Genomic DNA, 22,638 nt, shown 5'->3' with positions numbered 1-22,638 from the left:
ACCCACAAAGACACTTGCAAAATGGCCATGCCAGTGTGGAACCCATGCACGCTACCAAGATAGCCAGAGCACCCTGGACTGGCCCTACTGCTTCCCCTCCAAAGGGAGCATGCAGGCTGAGAGGGACCTGAGCCTACTTCAGGGAGGTCAGTCAGGGCCTGTGCCCAGCACCCAGCCCGTGGCAGCCCCATGCCAACCTTTCCCCAGCTCTAGTAGGCACACCGAACCCTGGCTGCTCCACTCATTGGCCTTTATTAGGGGGAAACGATGCACAAGGATGGGCCCAGGATGTCACTGCTTTGCCAAGCTATTATTTAAAACGATGGGACAGCTCTGCTCACAGGTATGAAAAGCAACCATTGTTGCTCCCCTGGGATAAAGACACCCCCCTCCCCCTGCTGCGGGCAAGTGCTCCTCACCCTGATAGCCACTGCCCTGCCCTCCATCTCCAGCAACTGGCTTTCTCTGGGGCTGGCCAGAGAAGAGGTTACAGAGCCTTGGCATTCAGAAATCCCTCTCACAGCCTAGTCCGCTCCTCTCCCTTCCTTCCCGCAGTCAAAAGCTTAATCTACCTGGAACTTTCTCCCAGGCAACCCTGGCACGACTCAAGAGATACTTTTGTCCCGCTTCAGGCCTCCTATGGCTGCACAGCGAGAAGCCACCATCCGCCCCTCCGTGGAGCCAGAGAATCTATCTGGGCCAGGACCGCCGAGGGCCAAGGAGAGGGGTTGGCCATCCGTGCCAAGCCCGAGACATGCTGCCCTCCTGGGTGCCCCGTGCTCCCACAGTGCACCGCGCGGGCAGCCGGGCTGGGGGCCCCTCTGGATGAAGGGAGCGTCAGGAGCAGCCCTGGCCCCCCACCAGCGGGCACGCTCCCAGCAGCCCGGGAGGCACCTGCCCTCTCCGGAGTCCGGAGCGAGCGCCGGCCCCCGGGCTCCGCCTCCCGCCCCGCCCCCGTGACGTCACCCGGGCCTTCGCCGACCCCCCCCCCCCCCGCCCTGGAAGCTCCACCCCGCGGCTGCCCCGCAAGTCGGCGGCGCGGGGCCGCAGTGTGAGCCGGCGTCCCGCCCTCCGGCCCGGGGTGCAGGGGAGGGGTGCGCTGTGCATCGGGAGGACTGCCAGGTAGGCTCCAGATCTAGGGGGAGAGCTCCATCGATTGGAGGTCTCACGTTCAACTCTAATGCCTCAGTACCAAAAAAAAAAAAAAAAAAAAAAAAAAGGGGGGGGATCTGAGCCATGAGACTAAAAGAACTCCCAGCAGCAATTGCTCCCGGTGTCAGTGGGCTGGGCTGGGCCCTCCCTCAGTGCCGCCCCTCCCCGTCTCCCCCGCCGTCCCCACCCAGTGTGCGCAGGGCAGCTTGGGGGGGGGGGAGAGGAAGGGGGGATCCTAGGGACTCCGCTGTCCACACCCCACCATGTTTTCTCCTCCCATTCAGATCTTTCCTCTGTTCCTTCCTTCCTGGCTATCAGGGTGAGGAGCACTTGCCCGCAGCGGGGGTCTTTATCCCAGGGGAGCACAGGGACCCACCCACCATCCCAAATCCCAGTCCGCCTGCCCCCACCCCCACCTTCCGACCAATGCTGGCCAACATGCACAGGCAGCATGCAGCCCCTTTGCTAAACGTCCTGTCTTTTCTGGGCCTTTATCTTAGCTCGGCATCTCCTAAGGTAGGACTAGAAAAGAAATGTGTCTTTGGCACTGGTTTCCCCGCCCCCTTAGCTTGTAGTTTATCATGGGAATTCTGAAAATCCTAAGTATCTAGGAGAGTCGGGAAGTGGGATAGAATGACTCCCTGCCCTGGCATGAGGGTCCTAGGCACCTTCTAACCACTGCCAGGCAGCAAGGTCTCTCACTACAGACCCCTAAAAAGGACAAGCCACTCAACAGCTTAGCTCAGGAACTGTGTGAGGACGCTTAGAGAAGAGGGAAAAGAGTTACTTGTCTCTCTGCCCCACCCCCACAGCTAAGATGCTTAGACGGTTAACTTCTCAACCTCAACCTGGGGATCCCTACCACATGATACCATGGTGCAATCCACAGGGCTAGCCACCCATGCATACATATCAATCTTTGGTTTTGCGAGGTAGGGTCTCACTCTGGCCCAGGCTGACCTGGAATTCACTCTGTAGTCTCAGTCAGGGTGGCCTCGAACTCACAGCGATCCTCCTTCCTACCTCTGCCTCCCAAGTGCTGGAGATTAAAGGCATGTGCTGCCATGCCCGGCTTCATATCAATCTCATCCAAGCGTATACGGTATGTGCAGGGCACAGAGCACTGTGCTGATCTGCAAAGACACCCCCAAACCACAAGCGGTTATGCCAGCTGTGACCAGCAGGTGGCGATGTGGGAGTGGGGAGGAGCCAGTGGGCTGAGTGGGAGTTGCCGGCCGAGGCGCTGAGCATCGGTCCCCACCGGGTCTGAACACATGCCGGGGAGGGGGGGGGCAGACCAGAAAAGTAGGTTGGGGCGCTCAGAAAGCAGAAGCAGTGCACAAGGGCCCGGCAACCTCGCGTGGAGAAATGCACACCGGCCCTTGGCTGACTACAGACTGGCAAGGGGATGGGAGGAGCAGACTGGCCCACGAGAGGGTGACAGTCCTTGCTGACATTCCAGTGGTTCTGGAAGTATCTGCTTCCATAAAAATCCCAACCACATGACAGGTAACATCTTAATGATCAGCGTCCCCGTCTGCCCCACCGACACATCTAGAGAAACCCAATTCAAGACATCTCGGACCCACTCTCCTAGGAAAACAGACGCCTCCCTGACCCCCAGGATGTCACCGCTCGCATCGTGGGGACACCGAGGCAGACTACTGCGACAGCTCCCACGCCACTGGACTAGAGAGGAAGCCCGGTCCGGAAGAGACCCAGTGAGTTGCCCAAGGTCACACACACACACACAAAAAGCTAACAAGAACAGACCAGGCACAGGCCTCTTCTTTTGCAGCCTGGAGCTTTTCTTTGCACAGAGAAGGTCATCCCCTCCCACGTACACACCCCCAAAAAGTTCTTCAGCTTAAGTGGGTCACTCCACAAAAGCTGAGCGCCAGGGCCCGCTGCTTCCCCCCAACTTCACCGGCAGTGCCTTCCTCCGGCCCCCAGGCTGCTCTTGGACTGTGCGCAGCAGCCGCGGACAGTCTCCAGCCAGTGGGCCGGGCAGAGCCTGGGGCCGGGCCAAACATCTGGAGGGGAGTCTTGAGCTCTGCTGGGGGGAAGGCAGCGAGATGAAAGATGCGGGACCGAACTGAAGAAGTTTGCGTCCAATTTGCCTAACTCGTCCTTCTTACACGTGCATAGCCGCCAGTATCTCACAGCCAAGTTGCCCCGTCCACAGAGACTTTCTCCACAGTCGCCGAGGAGGCGGGGGGTGGGGGGTGGGCACGGCTGACTGTCTCCCCTCCAGTCCCGGCAGCTCCCAGACACCCGGAGCACATGGCCGGCCTGCAGTTCCCGGTGCCCAGCCCACAGCAATCCCTCAAAAGCAGCAGCCAGTCGCCGGGTGGCAGCCTGCCCCCAACCCTCCCTTTCGGGAACCGGGACTTGGGAGCGTCCCCTACCCCTTTCTAGGGGGGGTCACTGAAAGCGGGGAGAGGGCTGTGAACCCCACACCTCCACCCCACTCCCACAAGGCTGCAGGCTGTGTTGTGTGTGTTAGGAGCAAACCGAAGGAACTCAGGAAAACCGCCTCCCTCTGCCAAAGGCCAGGGCACCGCTCTTGAAACGTCTGACCCACCCACCGATGCGGGTTCCCGGACCTGGGCACTTCGGTGTGGATTCTCTTGGGGGGGGGGGGACAGGAAGAGAGGAGCCAATGACAAACTTTGTTGGCCTCCTAAGAGCAGAACACAGCTCTCCTTGAAAGACAGGTGAGTTGGAGCCAAAGATGCAAAGGAACGGGTACATTTCTTTTTTTTCAAAAACACTTACCATTGAGGAGTGGGGGGCGATGCAGCAAAGTGAAGGAAGAGGGTACCCCCACACTGTGCAAAGCGGAGAGAGGAAGCAGCGCGAAGACTTACCCAGAATATCAAATTGAAGAGGAACATCAAGTACTTCAGGCAGCACAGGCAGCCCCTGGCCATGTTGCACTTCTTAAATTCTAGGAGGAACACAAAGGACAGGTCCAGATAAAACACCACGTATTTGCTGCCCTTCGGTGCATTGTACTTGTCGCTCTTAACGCCGCCGGCCTCGGCCCGGCTCGGGCCCCGGGAGCCTGCCGTGCCGTAGAAAGCGCCGGCCGTGAAGCCGCGGCCGAACGGGCGGCCCGAGGTGGACGGCTTGGCAAAGTCCGAGTCCTTGCTGTCCAAAGATGGACTCCGGTGGATCGAAGAATCCTCGCTACTCGACTTCTCCATGCTCGCGTCGTCCCCGGGGGGCGCGAGGGGCGGGGGGCATCGCTCCCAGCAAGGGACGGAGGGGCGCCGGGTGGGCGCGGGCCGGGGGAGCCCTGCGCGCCCCCTCTGAGCCGGGGCGCACTCGGGACGGCGACTCGCTCCTGGCCGGCCCGGGAGGGCTCTGCGGCACCGCGCCGCTCTGGGCACGCTCGCCGGCCGAACTTGGCGACCCGGGGACGGGGGTGGGGGGCAGCGGCTCGCCTCCCGGCTGCGGAGCCGAGGGGTGCCCGGGCTCCAGGCTCCGGAGGCGCGCTCGCCTCTCCCGGCCCGAGCACTTGCCGGGCGCTCCGCCTCCTCCTGCCCGGCGACTTTGCGGAGCGGCCGGCGCGCACCGCCACCGGCAGTGCCCAGGGATCCGCCGCAGCTGCAGCCGCTGGGCTTTCCCGGTGAAATCCCAACCCGACTCCGAAAGCCGCCCGGAGCCCCCTCCCCGGCGCTGGGCCCCGCCCCCTGCTTTGCATCCGACCAATGGATGCGAAGCCTCCCCGGCCCCGCGGGGGGCGGGGAGCCACCCCCTCCCAAATGACACTGTCTCTTGAACGGGATTCGCGTTCTGCTGTGTGCCTAAACCCGTGCGCCCCAGCCAGCTAAATGTCAAGGGCCCGCTGGCTGGTGGCTGCGATCGCCCCACAACCCACACAGGAGAGGGATGGCCTCTCGCCCGAGCTAAGGCGGAGAGAGGTGGGGTGGCTGGAGGCACCGGGGACCCCCGGGAAGCCCGAGGACAGGTCTGGGCAGCGGGACCAGACGCGCAGCGGCGACCCGAGGAGCACGGGTCGGGGTCCAGCCTGGGGCGCACGGGCTCCCAACTGTACCTGCAAGCGCGCACACGCGCGCCCCGCTCGGCACACGTGGAGAAGAGGCCGCGATGGGTGGGAAGGCACCCCGGGCCTCCGCGGGCCGCGCCGCCCTCCCGGCCCCCTCCGTGCGCGCGCGCGCACACAAACGCACACACGCGCGCGGCTCCGCGAGGCTCCTGCAGCTGCGCGAGCCCCCGCCTCCGCGCTCCTCCCGCTCCTCCCGGGTGGGACGCCCGCCGCACCGGCTGGGGCTCGGGTTGGGATGCCAGGGGCAAGTAGCTCAAATGCCCGCACTGCCTGCGCCAACAGCGAGGCGAAGCGGGAGTGTTAGTGGACGCGGTCTGGGTCCTTGGAACCGCCAGAGTGCATGAAAGGGGACAGGTGGGAGAAAACAGGGTGCCTGCCACTACATCCTCTTGTTAAAAAAAAAAAAAAAAAAAAAACCCTCCGACAATGACAGCCTCCCTGCCTCCCTTAGGCTGCGCAGAAGTCTGCATTGACGAACGACCAGGGGGTCACCACAGTTTGCAGATGGTGAACATTAACAAGACGGGGTTGGGGCAAAGATCGAGTCTCTCTTTTATGCCACCGTTGTAGACAGCTTTACGTTGCCGGCATGAACACCCAAACCAGACAGAGTTTATGGGAGGAAGGGATTTATTTCAAGCTTACAGATGGGGGGGGGGGGTTCGTCAATGGCACAGGAAGATGCTTACTGCCACCCACCCAAGCAGAGAGGAACAACCAAACAGCCCCAGAAAACCACAGCAGCAGGGATCCGCCCAGAGCTCAGGCTCAGCACCCCTTGGGCTGGAATTCAGGGCCTCCCCACGAAGAACAGCCCCAGAAATCGGCCTGCTAGGAGCTGAACCTGCAAGTTCGAGTTTAGTAAAATTCCTGAATCTAGACGTTTGGATCTACATTCACACTGCCACTGCCGCCATCCCTATGGCTTAGCTAGAGGGCCCAGTGCCCAGAGCTAAGTTTTACCAAGTTCTGTAATGCCAGCTTCTAAGATCGGCTCAGAGGAAGGTGTGTCAGAGGCGTGGCCAGATGGAAGAATCCATGACCTACCCAGGAGGTGAGGGTGAGGGTCTACCCAGATGCCTCCACCCTCTGCTCTGGGCACTCTCCCCTGGGGAGTGGGCATCCAAGAGACATGGGAGATGCGCTGCCACCCACCCTCCAGGCACCACAATTTACTTGGTACAGGTCATCCATCACCACGAAGGAGCAGATGGGCACAGCTGGTCACAGCTGTAGGGGATGGGCAGCAGCTCTGAGGGAGACTGCATCGTCACTGGCCACCACACCAGAGGGACAGCCCTGAGCTCCTGATGCACCCCGACTTCGTTAAAGAAACCTGTGGTGCCTCCTCTCTTCTGAGCCCCTTCCCAACCCAGTGGGGAACCCGGGAAGTGTGGCTTCAAGACCCTCTCCTGTGAGGCACAGCGGTCCTGGGATGCCGTCTGCAGGTGAAGGTGCAGCAGTCTAGATGGCTCCCGAGGGAGCACCAAGCCACTTGACCCGAATGGCCAGCACCCTCTGTCCTCTTCAGCCTCACCTGGTGGCTCCAGGGCTCCTGGCTGCCACTTCCTTCTCACAGCATGACTGATGGGACACAGCGCGAGCCAGCTGGCCGGGGTCAGAGGCCTGCTCTTTGCCAGCTCAAGGGTAAGGCAGCTTGTATGCCTGGGACCCACTCCCTCCTGTCAGTGAGGAGGTCAGAAGCCCCTGGAGGCGTTGTGAGCGTGAAGTGAGCTAGCAGCAGTGAGGTCAGGACAGGGTGAGCTCTGAACATGCGAAGGTGCCGTTCTGCCCCGAGGGGATGGAGTGTCACCAAAGGTTCTCCAGTGTTGGCCTCTACTGAGGCTGCTGTCTCTGGCCCCTGGCTGCGCGAGTCCGAACACTGGACTGTGCTGCCTTTGTATCTGATCGTCAACGGGAGGCTGTGTGTACTGTCACAATTCTGCTCCTTCCTGGTCACGTTTGTCAGGAAAGTCCCACCAGGTCATCTAATGTTGTCGCTGTCGGGATAATAAGAGCAACTGCTCTCATATTCCACGGACCGAGCCGCCCTCAAGGAACTCAATTGTCGTGCTGACGGCACAAGGTAAGTGTGGTTATCGTTGCTGTCTCATTTTACAGAGAAGGAAACGGTATGCTTTCTCATGTGCATGCAGCACCTAAGCTCTGCATACTTCCTACCTGCAGGGATCTTCCAGTCTAACAGAATCTTAATGCGTAGGAGGAACCCGAGCTAGCTGGAGACTGTGGGTGGCTACTCAGCAAAGGCCAAGGGGGGGCCCAGAACACACACACCCCTCCCTCACATCACCCGTGGGGGTTTGAATCTGACATCCCTCATAAACTCAGGCGTTCTGAATGCCTGGTACTCGGCTGATGGCAGTCTGGGAGGCGAAGCCTTGCTGGAGGAGGTGTGTTCCTGGGGACAGACTCTGGGGTGTCACAGCCAGCTCGTCCTTGCTAGGGCTCAGCTCATGCTCACGCAGCTGCTATGGCAAGACCACAGTGCCCAGCGTCCGCTCGGGACGTACTTCCCTTTGCCATCACGGCGCTTCCTCGGGAGACTATAAGCCAAAATAAGAGCCCTTTCCCCCCATCTGCTGCTTCCAGTCACGTGCTTTGTCCCGGCAACGTGAGGGTAACTATAGCAGCCTTTACGATCACAGACGGAGGCAGACCAGGCACTGGGGACAGGCTCCTGAGCAAGGCCCAGGAAGACACCAGGAGGGGCTGTGGACCCCAGAGCAGCTCACATCGAGCCTTCCGTCCCCACTCCAAACACCCGAGGAAGCCCCCAGCAGAGTGCCACACAAGGGTCTGTGAGAGGCCGGCGAGGAACTGTGTGGTGCTCTGAAGTCGGGGTGATGGGGGCGCTTGTGTGAGGTACACTCAGAAGCAGTGGGGGACAGGCCTGTGTCCCTTTGGAAGGTACAGCTTCCTGGGTAGCCAAGACTTATGACCACAGTGGAGTCCTTGAAAGGCCAACCTGGCAGCAGCGGGGAGAAGAGACAGGGAGAAAGGCCCGTTGTGGTGGCTACCTCAGTTCCTGAGACTGGGGACAGAAGGAGCAAGCCGCTGGCACAGCTGGTGTGAGAAAGCCAGACCCCACCTCCTTCCCAGTCCTCCTCTGCTCAGCAGGCCCCTGAGAGAGAAAGGCCCAGGCTGCCCTTCGGGGTTCTCTAGATGCAAACAAGGAGGGCCTGATTCACTTTCCCCACCAAAGACAGAGAGAGAGAGACACAGGGAGGGAGGGAGGGAGAAACACGTTACAGAATTCTCAGGGGAATGGAAGAAAAGCGAATGCATGAAATCAACACCCAGCATCGCTAATGACTGGCGGCTGTGATGTGGGCTTCCGAGCAAATGCCAAGCGGTCTGTGCCTCTCCCTGAACTCCCCGGGCTCGGGGTGAGACACCCTAGGTCTTCAGTCTCTCTCTCTCTCTCACACCCTGTGCAATCAGAGCCAATGACCAGCCTAGATTCCCTTCTGACCTGTGGGACTCTTCCTGTGTGTGACACTGTGTGCAGCTCATGTGGCATCTCGTACCCCAAATGAGGCGGTCTCAACTATGGGACCACAGTTTAGGGGCGACCGAAGTGATGCTTGCTGTGCAAAGGAGCAGGCGGGCTGTGCTGAGACCTAGGAAGGGAGTTACCTCGGGCTGGACGCTGCAGATCCCCTCGGGCTGCAAGGGACTGCCTTAACTGCTGAGCATGGGGCGTGGGACAGCAGGGGCCACCTTCCAGACGTCTGAATGAAGACGCACTGGGCAGGGACAACCGGCCAGGGCCACTCTCCTACTTGCCACGGAAACACCTTGAGTGTGATTCAGAAAGGAGGGCAACGACGACAGTAAACAGGATGGAGAGGAAACAAACACTAAAGGAAGCCAGGTGCAGTGGACACACCTGGACCAGCAGCCAGGAGGCTGAGGCGGAATTGTGATTTCAAGACTATACAGTGAGGTTGTCCTGATCCAGACACTGCAGTGACGGCAGCGCTGACACCCCTCGTCCTGATCCTGACGCTGCAGTGACATCAGCGCTGACACCCCTCATCCTGGTCCTGACGCTGCAGTGACATCAGCGCTGACACCCCTCATCCTGGTCCTGACGCTGCAGTGACATCAGCGCTGACACCCCTCGTCCTGATACTGACGCTGCAGTGACATCAGCGCTGACACCCCTCGTCCTGATCCTGACACTGCAGTGACATCAGCGCTGACACCCATCGTCCTGATCCTGACGCTGCAGTGACATCAGCACTGACACGCCTCGTCTTGATCCTGACACTGCAGAGACATCAGCGCTGACACCCCTCGTCCTCATCCTGACGCTGCAGTGATGGCAGCACTGACACCCTCGTCCTGATCCTGACACTGCAGTGACATCAAAACTGACACCCCTCGTCCTCATCCTGACACTGCAGTGTCATCAGCACTGACACCCCTCGTCCTGATCCTGACTCTGCAGTGACATCAGCGCTGACACCCCTCGTCCTGATCCTGACTCTGCTGTGACATCAGCACTGACACCCCTCATCCTGATCCTGACTTTGCTGTGACATCAGCGCTGACACCCCTCGTCCTGATCCTGACACTGCAGTCACATCAGCACTGACACCCCTCGTCCTGATCCTGACGCTGCAGTGACGGCAGCGCTGACACCCCTCGTCCTGATCCTGACGCTGCAGTGACATCAGCGCTGACACCCCTCGTCCTGATCCTGACGCTGCAGTGACATCAGCGCTGACACCCCTCGTCCTCATCCTGACACTGCAGTGACATCAGCGCTGACACCCCTCGTCCTCATCCTGACGCTGCAGTGACAGCAGCGCTGACACCCCTCGTCCTGATCCTGACTCTGCAGTGACAGCAGCGATGACACCCCTCGTCCTGATCCTGACGCTGCAGTGACATCAGCGCTGACACCCCTCGTCCTGATCCTGACGCTGCAGTGACATCAGCACTGACACCCCTCGTCCTCATCCTGACGCTGCAGTGACATCAGCACTGACACCCCTCGTCCTGATCCTGACACTGCAGTGACATCAGCGCTGACACCCCTCGTCCTGATCCTGACACTGCAGTGACATCAGCGCTGACACCCCTCGTCCTGATCCTGACACTGCAGTGACATCAGCGCTGACACCCCTCGTCCTGATCCTGACACTGCAGTGACATCAGCGCTGACACCCCTCGTCCTGATCCTGACGCTGCAGTGACATCAGCGCTGACACCCCTCGTCCTGATCCTGACACTGCAGTGACATCAGCGCTGACACCCCTCGTCCTGATCCTGACACTGCAGTGACATCAGCGCTAACACCCCTCGTCCTCATCCTGACACTGCAGTGACATCAGCGCTGACACCCCTCGTCCTCATCCTGACACTGCAGTGACATCAGTGCTGACACCCCTCGTCCTCATCCTGACACTGCAGTGACATCAGCACTGACACCCCTCGTCCTCATCCTGACACTGCAGTGACATCAGCACTGACACCCCTCGTCCTGATCCTGACACTGCAGTGACATCAGCGCTGACACCCCTCGTCCTCATCCTGACATTGCAGTGACATCAGCACTGACACCCCTCGTCCTGATCCTGACGCTGCAGTGACATCAGCACTGACACCCCTCATCCTGATCCTGACACTGCAGTGACATCAGCGCTGACACCCCTCATCCTCATCCTGACGCTGCAGTGACATCAGCACTGACACCCCTCATCCTGATCCTGACACTGCAGTGACATCAGCGCTGACACCCCTCATCCTCATCCTGACGCTGCAGTGACATCAGCACTGACACCCCTCATCCTGATCCTGACACTGCAGTGACATCAGCGCTGACACCCCTCATCCTGATCCTGACACTGCAGTGACATCAGCGCTGACACCCCTCGTCCCGATCCTCACACTGCAGTGACATCAGTGCTGACACCCCTCGTCCTCATCCAGACGCTGCAGTGACGGCAGCGCTGACACCCCTCGTCCTCATCCTGACGCTGCAGTGACATCAGCACTGACACCCCTCGTCCTGATCCTCACGCTGCAGTGACATCAGTGCTGACACCCCTCGTCCTCATCCTGACGCTGCAGTGACATCAGTGCTGACACCCCTCGTCCTCATCCTGACACTGCAGTGACAACAGCACTGACACCCCTCGTCCTGATCCTGACACTGCAGTGACATCAGTGCTGACACCCCTCGTCCTCATCCTGACACTGCAGTGACATCAGCGCCGACACCCCTCGTCCTCATCCTGACGCTGCAGTGACAACAGCGCCGACACCCCTCGTCCTCATCCTGACACTGCAGTGACATCAGCGCTGACACCCCTCGTCCTGATCCTGACGCTGCAGTGACATCAGCGCTGACACCCCTCGTCCTCATCCTGACACTGCAGTGACATAAGCACTGACACCCCTCGTCCTGATCCTGACACTGCAGTGACGGCAGCGCTGACACCCCTCGTCCTGATCCTGACGCTGCAGTGACATCAGCGCTGACACCCCTCGTCCTGATCCTGACGCTGCAGTGACATCAGCGCGGACACCCCTCGTCCTGATCCTGACACTGCAGTGACATCAGTGCTGGCACCCCTCGTCCTGATCCTGACACTGCAGTGACGCCAGCGCTGACACCCCTCGTCCTGATCCTGACACTGCAGTGACGCCAGCGCTGACACCCCTCGTCCTGATCCTGACGCTGCAGTGACGGCAGCGTCGACACCCCTCGTCCTCATCCTGACGCTGCAGTGACATCAGCACTGACACCCCTCGTCCTGATCCTGACACTGCAGTGACATCAGCGCTGACACCCCTCGTCCTGATCCTGACGCTGCAGTGACATCAGCACTGACACCCCTCGTCCTGATCCTGACACTGCAGTGACATCAGCACTGACACCCCTCGTCCTCATCCTGACGCTGCAGTGACATCAGCACTGACACCCCTCGTCCTGATCCTGACGCTGCAGTGACATCAGCGCTGACACCCCTCGTCCTGATCCTGACGCTGCAGTGACATCAGCGCTGACACCCCTCGTCTTCATCCTGACATTGCAGTGACATCAGCGCTGACACCCCTCGTCCTGATCCTGACACTGCAGTGACATCAGCGCTGACACCCTCGTCCTGATCCTGACACTGCAGTGACATCAGCACTGACACCCCTCGTCCTGATCCTCACACTGCAGTGACATCAGTGCTGACACCCCTCGTCCTGATCCTGACACTGCAGTGACATCAGCGCTGACACCCCTCGTCCTGATCCTGATGCTACAGTGACGGCAGCGCTGACACCCCTCGTCCTCATCCTGACACTGCAGTGACATCATCACTGACACCCCTCGTCCTGATCCTGACGCTGCAGTGACATCAGCGCTGACACCCCTCATCCTGATCCTGACACTGCAGTGACATCAGCACTGACACCCCTCGTCCTGATCCTCACACTGCAGTGACATCAGTGCTGACACCCCTCGTCCTCATCCTGACGCTGCAGTGACATCAGCGCTGACACCCCTCGTCCTGATCCTGACGCTGCAGTGACATCAGCACTGACACCCCTCGTCCTGATCCTCACACTGCAGTGACATCAGTGCTGACACCCCTCGTCCTCATCCTGACGCTGCAGTGACATCAGTGCTGACACCCCTCGTCCTCATCCTGACGCTGCAGTGACAACAGCGCTGACACCCCTCGTCCTCATCCTGACACTGCAGTGACATCAGCGCTGACACCCCTCGTCCTCATCCTGACACTGCAGTGACATAAGCACTGACACCCCTCATCCTGATCCTGACACTGCAGTGACGGCAGCGCTGACACCCCTCGTCCTGATCCTGACGCTGCAGTGACATCAGCGCTGACACCCCTCGTCCTGATCCTGACGCTGCAGTGACATCAGCGCTGACACCCCTCGTCCTGATCCTGACACTGCAGTGACATCAGTGCTGGCACCCCTCGTCCTGATCCTGACACTGCAGTGACGCCAGCGCTGACACCCCTCGTCCTGATCCTGACGCTGCAGTGACGGCAGCGTCGACACCCCTCGTCCTCATCCTGACGCTGCAGTGACATCAGCACTGACACCCCTCGTCCTGATCCTGACACTGCAGTGACATCAGCGCTGACACCCCTCGTCCTGATCCTGACGCTGCAGTGACATCAGCACTGACACCCCTCGTCCTGATCCTGACACTGCAGTGACATCAGCACTGACACCCCTCGTCCTCATCCTGACGCTGCAGTGACATCAGCACTGACACCCCTCGTCCTGATCCTGACGCTGCAGTGACATCAGCGCTGACACCCCTCGTCCTGATCCTGACGCTGCAGTGACATCAGCGCTGACACCCCTCGTCTTCATCCTGACATTGCAGTGACATCAGCGCTGACACCCCTCGTCCTGATCCTGACACTGCAGTGACATCAGTGCTGACACCCCTCGTCCTGATCCTGACACTGCAGTGACATCAGCGCTGACACCCCTCGTCCTGATCCTGATGCTACAGTGACGGCAGCGCTGACACCCCTCGTCCTCATCCTGACACTGCAGTGACATCATCACTGACACCCCTCGTCCTGATCCTGACGCTGCAGTGACATCAGCGCTGACACCCCTCATCCTGATCCTGACACTGCAGTGACATCAGCACTGACACCCCTCGTCCTGATCCTCACACTGCAGTGACATCAGTGCTGACACCCCTCGTCCTCATCCTGACACTGCAGTGACATCAGCGCTGACACCCCTCGTCCTGATCCTGACGCTGCAGTGACATCAGCACTGACACCCCTCGTCCTGATCCTGACACTGCAGTGACATCAGCGCTGACACCCCTCGTCCTCATCCTGACGCTGCAGTGACATCAGCACTGACACCCCTCGTCCTGATCCTGACACTGCAGTGACATCAGCGCTGACACCCCTCGTCCTGATCCTCACACTGCAGTGACATCAGCGCTGACACCCCTCGTCCTGATCCTGACACTGCAGTGACATCAGCGCTGACACCCCTCGTCCTGATCCTGATACTGCAGTGACATCAGCACTGACACCCCTCGTCCTGATCCTGACGCTGCAGTGACATCAGCGCTGACACCCCTCGTCCTCATCCTGACGCTGCAGTGACATCAGCGCTGACACCCCTCGTCCTGATCCTCACACTGCAGTGACATCAGCGCTGACACCCCTCGTCCTGATCCTGACACTGCAGTGACATCAGCGCTGACACCCCTCGTCCTCATCCTGACGCTGCAGTGACATCAGCGCTGACACCCCTCGTCCTCATCCTGACGCTGCAGTGACATCAGCGCTGACACCCCTCGTCCTCATCCTGACACTGCAGTGACGCCAGCGCTGACACCCCTCGTCCTGATCCTAACACTGCAGTGACATCAGTGCTGACACCCCTCGTCCTGGTCCTGACGCTGCAGTGACATCAGCGCCGACACCCCTCGTCCTCATCCTGACACTGCAGTGACATCAGCGCCGACACCCCTCGTCCTCATCCTGACACTGCAGTGACATCAGCGCTGACACCCCTCGTCCTGATCCTGACACTGCAGTGACATCAGCACTGACACCCCTCGTCCTCATCCTGACGCTGCAGTGACATCAGCGCTGACACCCCTCGTCCTGATCCTGACACTGCAGTGACATCAGCACTGACACCCCTCGTCCTGATCCTGACACTGCAGTGACATCAGCGCTGACACCCCTCGTCCTGATCCTGACGCTGCAGTGACATCAGCGCCGACACCCCTCGTCCTCATCCTGACGCTGCAGTGACATCAGCGCCGACACCCCTCGTCCTCATCCTGACACTGCAGTGACATCAGCGCCGACACCCCTCGTCCTGATCCTGACATTGCAGTGACGGCAGCGCTGACACCCCTCGTCCTGATCCTGATGCTGCAGTGACATCAGCACTGACACCCCTCGTCCTCATCCTGATGCTGCAGTGACATCAGTGCTGACACGCCTCGTCCTGATCCTGACACTGCAGTGACATCAGCGCTGACACCCCTCGTCCTCATCCTGACACTGCAGTGACATCAGCGCTGACACCCCTCGTCCTCATCCTGACACTACAGTGACATCAGCGCTGACACCCCTCGTCCTCATCCTGACACTGCAGTGACATCAGCGCTGACACCCCTCGTCCTGATCCTGACACTGCAGTGACATCAGCGCTGACACCCCTCGTCCTGATCCTGACACTGCAGTGACATCAGCACTGACACCCCTCGTCCTGATCCTGACGGTGCAGTGACAGCAGCATGGCCTTGGCCTTTTCCTTGGAGTCTCCCGTGAGCCCCTGTGACACCCTGAGTTCAACCTGCCATGATGCCTTCGCTTCCCTGCTCCTCCCCCACATACCCTCCCTGCACTGTGTCCCCAGTGCCCAGTTCCTGCCCAGCACTAGATGTCCTGAAGCCCCCGCTTGCACAGTGAGGACATAAGGTAGGTTGTGGGGGCTGGAACCAGATGAGAAGAGCTCTTTAGAAAACCCAGCTCCAGCGCGGAGACGGAACACCCCACACTGAGCACCTCCTTCCATCAGGCTGGGGCGGGCCAGCGCCACAGATAAAGAAAAGCCCCCAGGCAAGACAATCAGCCTCCCTCAGCTGGATCCCTAGAAGGCCCTGGTGCAGGAGGAATTGTGCAGGACAGATGGACCTGCAGCCCCACATGGGCCCACACTGGGCCATTCAGCCCCAGGAAGCCGAGGAGAGAGAGTGCATTTGTTAGCAGTACTTATCAGGAGGGCAGGTGGCTCGGGAAGAGGAGATAAGGCAGAGTGCCTGACGCAGGGGAGTGTGATGAAGCTCGAGGTCTATTGCCACGCACCAGCGGAAATTTACTGACCCAGAGAATCCAAAATTCCTAAACCGCTCCATGGAGGACGCAGGCTTGCCGGCTGGGACAGTGCTCTGTGACCCAGCATCCAATGTGCCTGCCAAGCTAGCCATGCGGCTGGGACCCTCCTTCCCCGTCTCCCTCTAATGAGCCTGCAGGCACCCCAGGGAGCTCTCGGCAGTTCTCCACAGTTAGGAAGGTAGAGAACCAGATCCCACGTGAGCCAGACACTCAAAGGTGAGGCAGGCACAAAGTCGCACATGCCCACTAGGTGGCGCAAGCAGCTGGGGTTTGAGTGCACTGACTGAGGTCCAGGCATGCCAATTCCCCCCCCCCCCTCTCTAAAAGAAGAGGAGGGGGAGGAGGAGGTAGAAAAGTGCCTGGATGTCCATCCTGCTTAGAAGCCATCAGGAAGAAGCCACACATATGCCACCTTTGCTGACAGACAGTGCCCAGAAGGGTGGGCCTCCCTGATGGATGTGTGACAGTTGACAAACTTCATAGCACGTAAGTTACTTGGAGTCTCTGAACCTCAGTGGATCACTGAGGAACAAAGAAAAGGAGTAATTACAGGTTGGTCCACATCATTCAAAGAACTCCCAACTTAAAGGTCCATTAGAACTTCAGCCTGGAGGGCTAGAGAGATGGCTTAGCACTTAAGGCACTTGCCTGCAAAGCCAAAGGACCCAGGTTCAATTCCCCAGGACCCACGTAAGCCAGACGCACAAGGTGGTGCATGCATTTGGAGTTCATTAGCAGTGGCTGGAAGCCCTGGCGTGCCCATTTTCTCCCCCTCCGCCCCCCTCTCTCTCTCTCTCTCTTTTCTCAAATAAATAAAAACAATTTTTTTTAAGTCCATGCTGGAGAGATGGCTTAGTGGTTAAAGCGCTTGTCTGCGAAGCCTAAGGAGGACCCATGTTCAACTCTCCAGATCCTATGTTAGCAGAAAAGGTGAGACAAGCGCAAGGTCGCATGTACCCACGAGGTGGCGCAAGTGTCTGGAGTTTGATTGTAGTGGCTGAGGCCCTGGTGCTTCAATTCTCTCTAAATAAATAAATAAATAAAAAGTACCCAGTTCACCCCATAACCTGGCATCTTTCCTCACCTCCAGCTACTTGAGTTGAAAGCGGTCACAAATCTCATCCTCATCCTTTTAGCAGTTGCCTGGGCTACCAAACCTCCAGCCGTTCTATCAAGTTTCCAAAGCCTCTCTCAGGTGGCTCCAACGGAAATCCATTCCTATTGTCATCCAGTTGTACTTGACCTGTCCAGCCATGGTCCAGCAGCCCACGCTTCCTCAACACACGCCCAGAATGCAAGTGGTGCACATGCCACCCTGGGGGCAGACGCCCACACGTACCCGTCATAAGCTCTCTCCTTGGAATTGTCCCCGATCTACTGAGTTCCCTGCTTATTCACTCGCCATCACCCATGTCCCAAGGAAGAGCTCAGACACACTGCCTCCCTCGTCATAGGTGTCTTTTCTTCATCTGTAAGACTAGGAGAAACTCCTCGTGGGAGGAAGTCCTTGGCGCACATTTTAACCTGAAAGGAGGCCTGGGGAGACAGCTCGGTGGGCAAGATGCTTGCTGCACCGGCTTAAGTACCTGAGTTCAAATCCCCAGACCTCACAGGAAAAGGCCATGGAAGGCTTCTGTAATGCCAGCCCAGAGGGCGAGATGAGAGGCAAGGACAGGAAAATGTCCCAAAAGCTGGCACACCAGGTAGTCTGGCAAACTCAGAGATGAGGAATGAGAAACCGGAGACGGGCGTGGTGGCACACGCCTTTAATCCCAGCACTCGGGAGGCAGAGGTGGGAGGATCGCCATGAGTTCAAGGCCACCCTGAGACTACGTAGTGAATTCCAGATCACCTGGACTAGAGAGTGAGACCCTACCTCGAAAAAAAAAAAAGAATGAGAAACCAGGCTGGAGGGATGGCTTAGTGGTTAAGGCGTGTTGGCCTGCAAAGCCAAAGGACCTTGGATCAATTCCCCAGGACTTACGTCAGCCAGATGCACAAGGGGGCGCATGCGTCTGGAGTTCTTATGCAGTGGCTGGTGGCCCTGGCGTGCCCATTCTCTCCCTCTCTCTCTCTCTCTCTCTCTCTCTCTCTCTCTCTCTCTCTGTCTCCCTCTCCCTCTCCCTCCCTCCCTCCCTCCCTCCCTCTCTCCCCCCCCCGTATGTGTCTGTCTCTCTCAAATAAATAAATAAATAATTTAAAAAATTTAAAAACAACAACAATTTTTTAAAAATGAGAAACCTTAGTTGGGTGTGGTGGCGCACACCTTGAATCCTAGCACTCAAGAGGCAGAGGCAGGAGGATCACTGTGAGTTCAGGGCCAGCCAAGGACTACAGTGAATTTCAGGTCAGGCTGGGCTAGAGTGAGACCCTACCTCAAAATAATAATAATAATAATGAGAAACCTGCCTCCAAACAAGGCAGCACGTGAGGACCTCATCATGCACGGCCTGGATGCCTGCGTGCACGCACACACACACACACACACACACACAAGAAAACCTGAAAGGGAAAAAATTAACGGAACCTCTCCCACAAGGCAGAGTCCCCAGCACCTTGGCCAACCCCCTTCACCACACATGCACAACCATTCTGACATGCCCGATACTGCCCAGTGTCTGGTTGGCTGGCATGCACTGTGATGAGCCCTCACCCCTTGCCTTCCCTTCTAAAGGCCTCTGGGGTCACCCACCAGATCCAGCCATCTCCAGAAACCACAGAGGGGCTCAGACATCCAGCCCGGGGGCCTTGCTCAGACACCCACCTGGGAAGGCTTCTTGGGGAAGGCTGAGCTCCAGCCGGGCTTGCGCAGCGTCCTGACAGGAAGGCTGGGGAGGGGGCTCCTGGGTGCCAGGACACCATGGGCACAGGAGTGCCCTGTGGGAGCGGTTCAGCTTTTTGCAGGGGGCTTTCATAATTCCCATCACATCTGATCCTTACCACACCTCTGGCAAGATATGCAGGGAATGTGTCCCAAGTTATAAATGAGAAACAAAACTCCAGAGAGAGGAGAGGGCTTATCTAGGGTAGCGAGTAGAGCCGATGCCTCCTGGTTTCCAAAACCGACCTTTTCCTACACTTTCGCGGCTTTATCAGAGATCAGAGTGAGTCTCTGCTTCTGTGTACCAGTTGGCATGTACCTACCCTGCACACAGAGAGAAGTGAAAGGGAAGAAGGGAGAAAGAGAGACCATCCGCTCTCATGGCCCAGCAAGGCCAGTCACTGCATTTCTGCACTGCAACCCCTTGGGGCAGGCCGTGTCTGTGGTTGCTTGGTCCCACCTTCACCCCGCTTCTGTCCAGTGCCCCTGTGCGCTCTTTTGGGCTTCACGCACTATGAACACAGGTGCTTTGCCAAATGAAAGCAAAGAGACCCCATGCCCGCTGAAACCACAGCAGGGCAAACCAGAGTTAAAACAGCAGTGGGGCTGGCGTGTGTTTGCCAGCCAGCTCTCTGGGGGCCAGCCCTGATCCACAGTGCTTGCCAATGGCCGGGGCGTAATCGCTCCCACCAAGACCCACTTCGAACTACCCACAGTTTAACTCCAGCCGGCGACTTCTCTAGCTACTGGCTCTCGAGCGGCAGAGCGAGGAGGCTGTGGCAACGCCCCGCCTCTCTGCCCAAAAGAAATGCCAGGGCACGGAAGGTGAGCCCAGCGCCAGCCACGGCCCTCTTCCTCAGCAGCAAAAGCCCCCCCGGTGGGGATGGATCCAGAAACCAGAAATGGAGGCGGGATAAGTCACAGGGAGACAGGGGGGACAGCTCCCCCGGTCTCTTGGGGACTCTTCGCAGTGGCCTGCCGGGGGAAGGCTACAAATGTCACCCACGGCACCGCGACCTCACTCACGTTTCCCACTGCTCGCAGCAGGGTGACAGACGAAATGGTGACAAGAATTTGTACAGCACACGCGCTCTGCTCCAGCCACACCGGCCTTCTAGCCGGCTCTTTTGAGAACCTTCACCTTAGTCATTGGGCCCGTTTTTTCCGGAACGTTCTTCCCCAGATCTCAGTACCGCCAAGTCTCTCCCCCCCTTACCCTTCACTCGAATGTCCCCTTCTCCAGAGGACCTCCCCGTGGCTTTCCCGAAAGCCGGGCTTCCTCAGCACTCGACCCCCCAACCCTGTTCCGCATCTCCCACTGTCCCTGTCCCCAAAACACAATGGAACTGACGCTTTTACCATGAGATTTCTAAGGCGTCTCCGCCCACTACAAAGGAGCTTGAGGAAGGCACGGATCACCTCTGTGTTCTCCCGGCTGAGAACGGAGCTTTCCCCAGGAGGCGCTCAGTCTATACCTGCCGAATGAGTGAGTGGAGGCTGCAGGCCCAAAGGTGGTCTCTGCTGAACCCCTCAGGTGCCCTCTTTTATTTATTTATTTATTTATTTATTTATTTATTTATTTATTTATTTAAGAGCGACAGACAAAGAGAAAGAGGCAGATAGAGAGAGAGAGAGGGAGAATGGGCGCACCAGGGCCTCCAGCCACTGCAAATGAACTCCAAACGCATGCGCCCCCTTGTGCATCTGGCTAATGTGGGTCCTGGGGAATTGAGCCTCAAACCGGGGTCCTTAGGCTTCACAGGCAAGTGCTTAACTGCTAAGCCATCTCTCCAGCCCCTCAGGTGCCCTCTTGACTTCTACAGGGGAGGCAGCTGAGAACCCAGACGCCCCCCAAGCTAGTGCCTGCCCAGCGGGGACCAAGGAGCCCTGGCCCTGCCTGCGACCTGACAAGGTCTCCTCTGTACCCCAACTCTGCACTGCACTTCCCCTGTTCATCTGGGGCCCTAACATTTCACAGCACAAAGGGTTAGACAGAAGACCCGACAGGACAGAACCAGGACACCAAGTGTGAAGGCCTGTAGCTCTGCAGGGTGAGGCCGGAGGCTGGGATTGACACATTCACTTATGCAGTCTAGGGAAGGGCTGGAGAGATGGCTCAGCGGTTAAGGCATTTGCCTGCGAAGCCTAAGAACTCACATTTGAATCTCCAGGTCCCACAGAGCCAGATGCACAGCGTCGCAAGCATGCAATGTCGCACATGCACACAGGGGGTCACATGCACCTGGAGTTTGTTCACGGTGGCTGAAGGCCCTGGCGTGCCCATTCTCTCTCTCTAAAAAAAAACAGAAGTCTAGGCCGGGCATGGCGCATGCTTTTAATCCCAGCACTTGGAAGGCAGAGGTAGGAGGGTCGCTGTGAGTTCGAGGCCACCCTGAGACTACTACACAGGGAATCCCAGGTCAGCCTGAGCTAGAGTGAGACCCTACCTCAAAAGACCAAAAAAGAAAAAAGAAAAGTCTAGGGAAGTCAAAACCCTTTCTCTCGGTGCCAGCCACGTGAACCCCCAACCACTTCAATCCCCCATCCTTCACTGTGGGCTGAGACGAAACGCCAGTGAATGTTCTCTACGGCGGTGGTTAGGGCCAGCAGGGGCCCAGCCCCAGGCAAGTGCCCCATCATGCCTCAGGCGGGCTCCCCACATGCTAGGTGGCCAGCTCATGCTGCTATTTTAAGCTCCGCGGGCCCAGCAGTAGCACGTAGACACGGCAGGCTGGAGGCCTGGGTAGGAGGTAGGGAAGCTGGCTCACTAAGCAGTCTGACCTGGGGAGCACCCACAGGCCTGGCCACCCTCTAACGTCAGCCCTTCTCCACAGGGACAGGAAATCCCCAGTCCACGCCCTTCAACCCACGCACCATGGGGAAAGGGAGTCAAGAGCTGCCCTGGGCATGGCTGGATTCCATGGCAGAATGTGACCCCCCACCCCCAGTTTCCACAGCAAAAGGATCTCTTGTCTCACCCTGCCAGCCCTCAAAAAGTCCAACAAAGAGAAAGCTAGCACAATATCCGTCTTTAAGTCCTGACCACTAAAGACAACAAAAAAACACAACCTCAGGGGTGAATCCTGTGTACCAGACATTGGCTTATGCACAGGGTCCCTTCCCACTCCCCCTGGAGGCTGCGAAGGCTGTGTGTACACCACGCGTATCAAAGATGTGCTGATTGTGTCTAAATGCATCATAAAGCCAAACCCTACAGAAACGCAGGGGTAAGGGTCTGGGCTGATGGTCAGTCAGTAAAGTGCTTGGTGTGTGGCCATGAGGCTGCAGTTCAGCTTTGCAGCGGCCATGTCAATGCTGAGTGGCCATGTGGCCTGCCTGGAATCCCAGGGCTCAGGAGGAGGAGGCAGGAACCCTAGAACGCGCTTGTTAGCTAGACTCGCTGTAGATGAGACTCTCGGTTCATGTGACAGCCCGCCTCAGTAACCGAGGTCAAGAGCAATCGAGAATAACTCAACTGGCCTCCATGTGCACCTGCACACACAGACACACACACGCATGTGCCTACACACGTGTGGACACACACGCACCTGTGCACATATGAATATACACGTGCACCTGCACGCATACACACGTGTGCCTGTCCACATATGAACACACGCATGCACCTGCACACATAGGAACATATGCACATGTACATGCGAACACACATGACCCTGCACACTTATGAGTGCATACAC

General features: G+C 58.4%; 1 protein-coding gene across 3 annotated transcripts in view; it reads right to left on the bottom strand.

The window, feature by feature from the left end:
* Tspan9 (tetraspanin 9) overlaps window positions 1–22,638 on the bottom strand; it is a 144,538-nt gene that overhangs the window by 89,111 nt on the left and 32,789 nt on the right. Inside the window, exons 1-2 of one of the 3 annotated variants that reach the window (XM_045139680.1) lie at window positions 5,216–5,235; window positions 4,023–4,102 (exon numbers count right to left, since the gene is read on the bottom strand). In XM_045139680.1, coding sequence (XP_044995615.1) covers window positions 4,023–4,085 — 63 coding nt within the window. In that variant the 5' untranslated portion in view covers window positions 4,086–4,102; window positions 5,216–5,235. Of the gene's footprint in view, window positions 1–4,022; window positions 4,362–5,215; window positions 5,236–22,638 lie in introns of those variants that run through there. The other 2 variants (XM_045139679.1, XM_004668694.2) reach the window with 2 other exon arrangements.

This window comes from Jaculus jaculus, chromosome 23, assembly GCF_020740685.1.
Source record: "Jaculus jaculus isolate mJacJac1 chromosome 23, mJacJac1.mat.Y.cur, whole genome shotgun sequence".
In the NCBI taxonomy this organism is placed as follows: Eukaryota; Metazoa; Chordata; class Mammalia; order Rodentia; family Dipodidae; genus Jaculus; species Jaculus jaculus.
The sequence above is the reverse complement of the archived record's forward strand: the minus strand, read 5'-3'. Positions and strand labels throughout refer to the sequence as shown.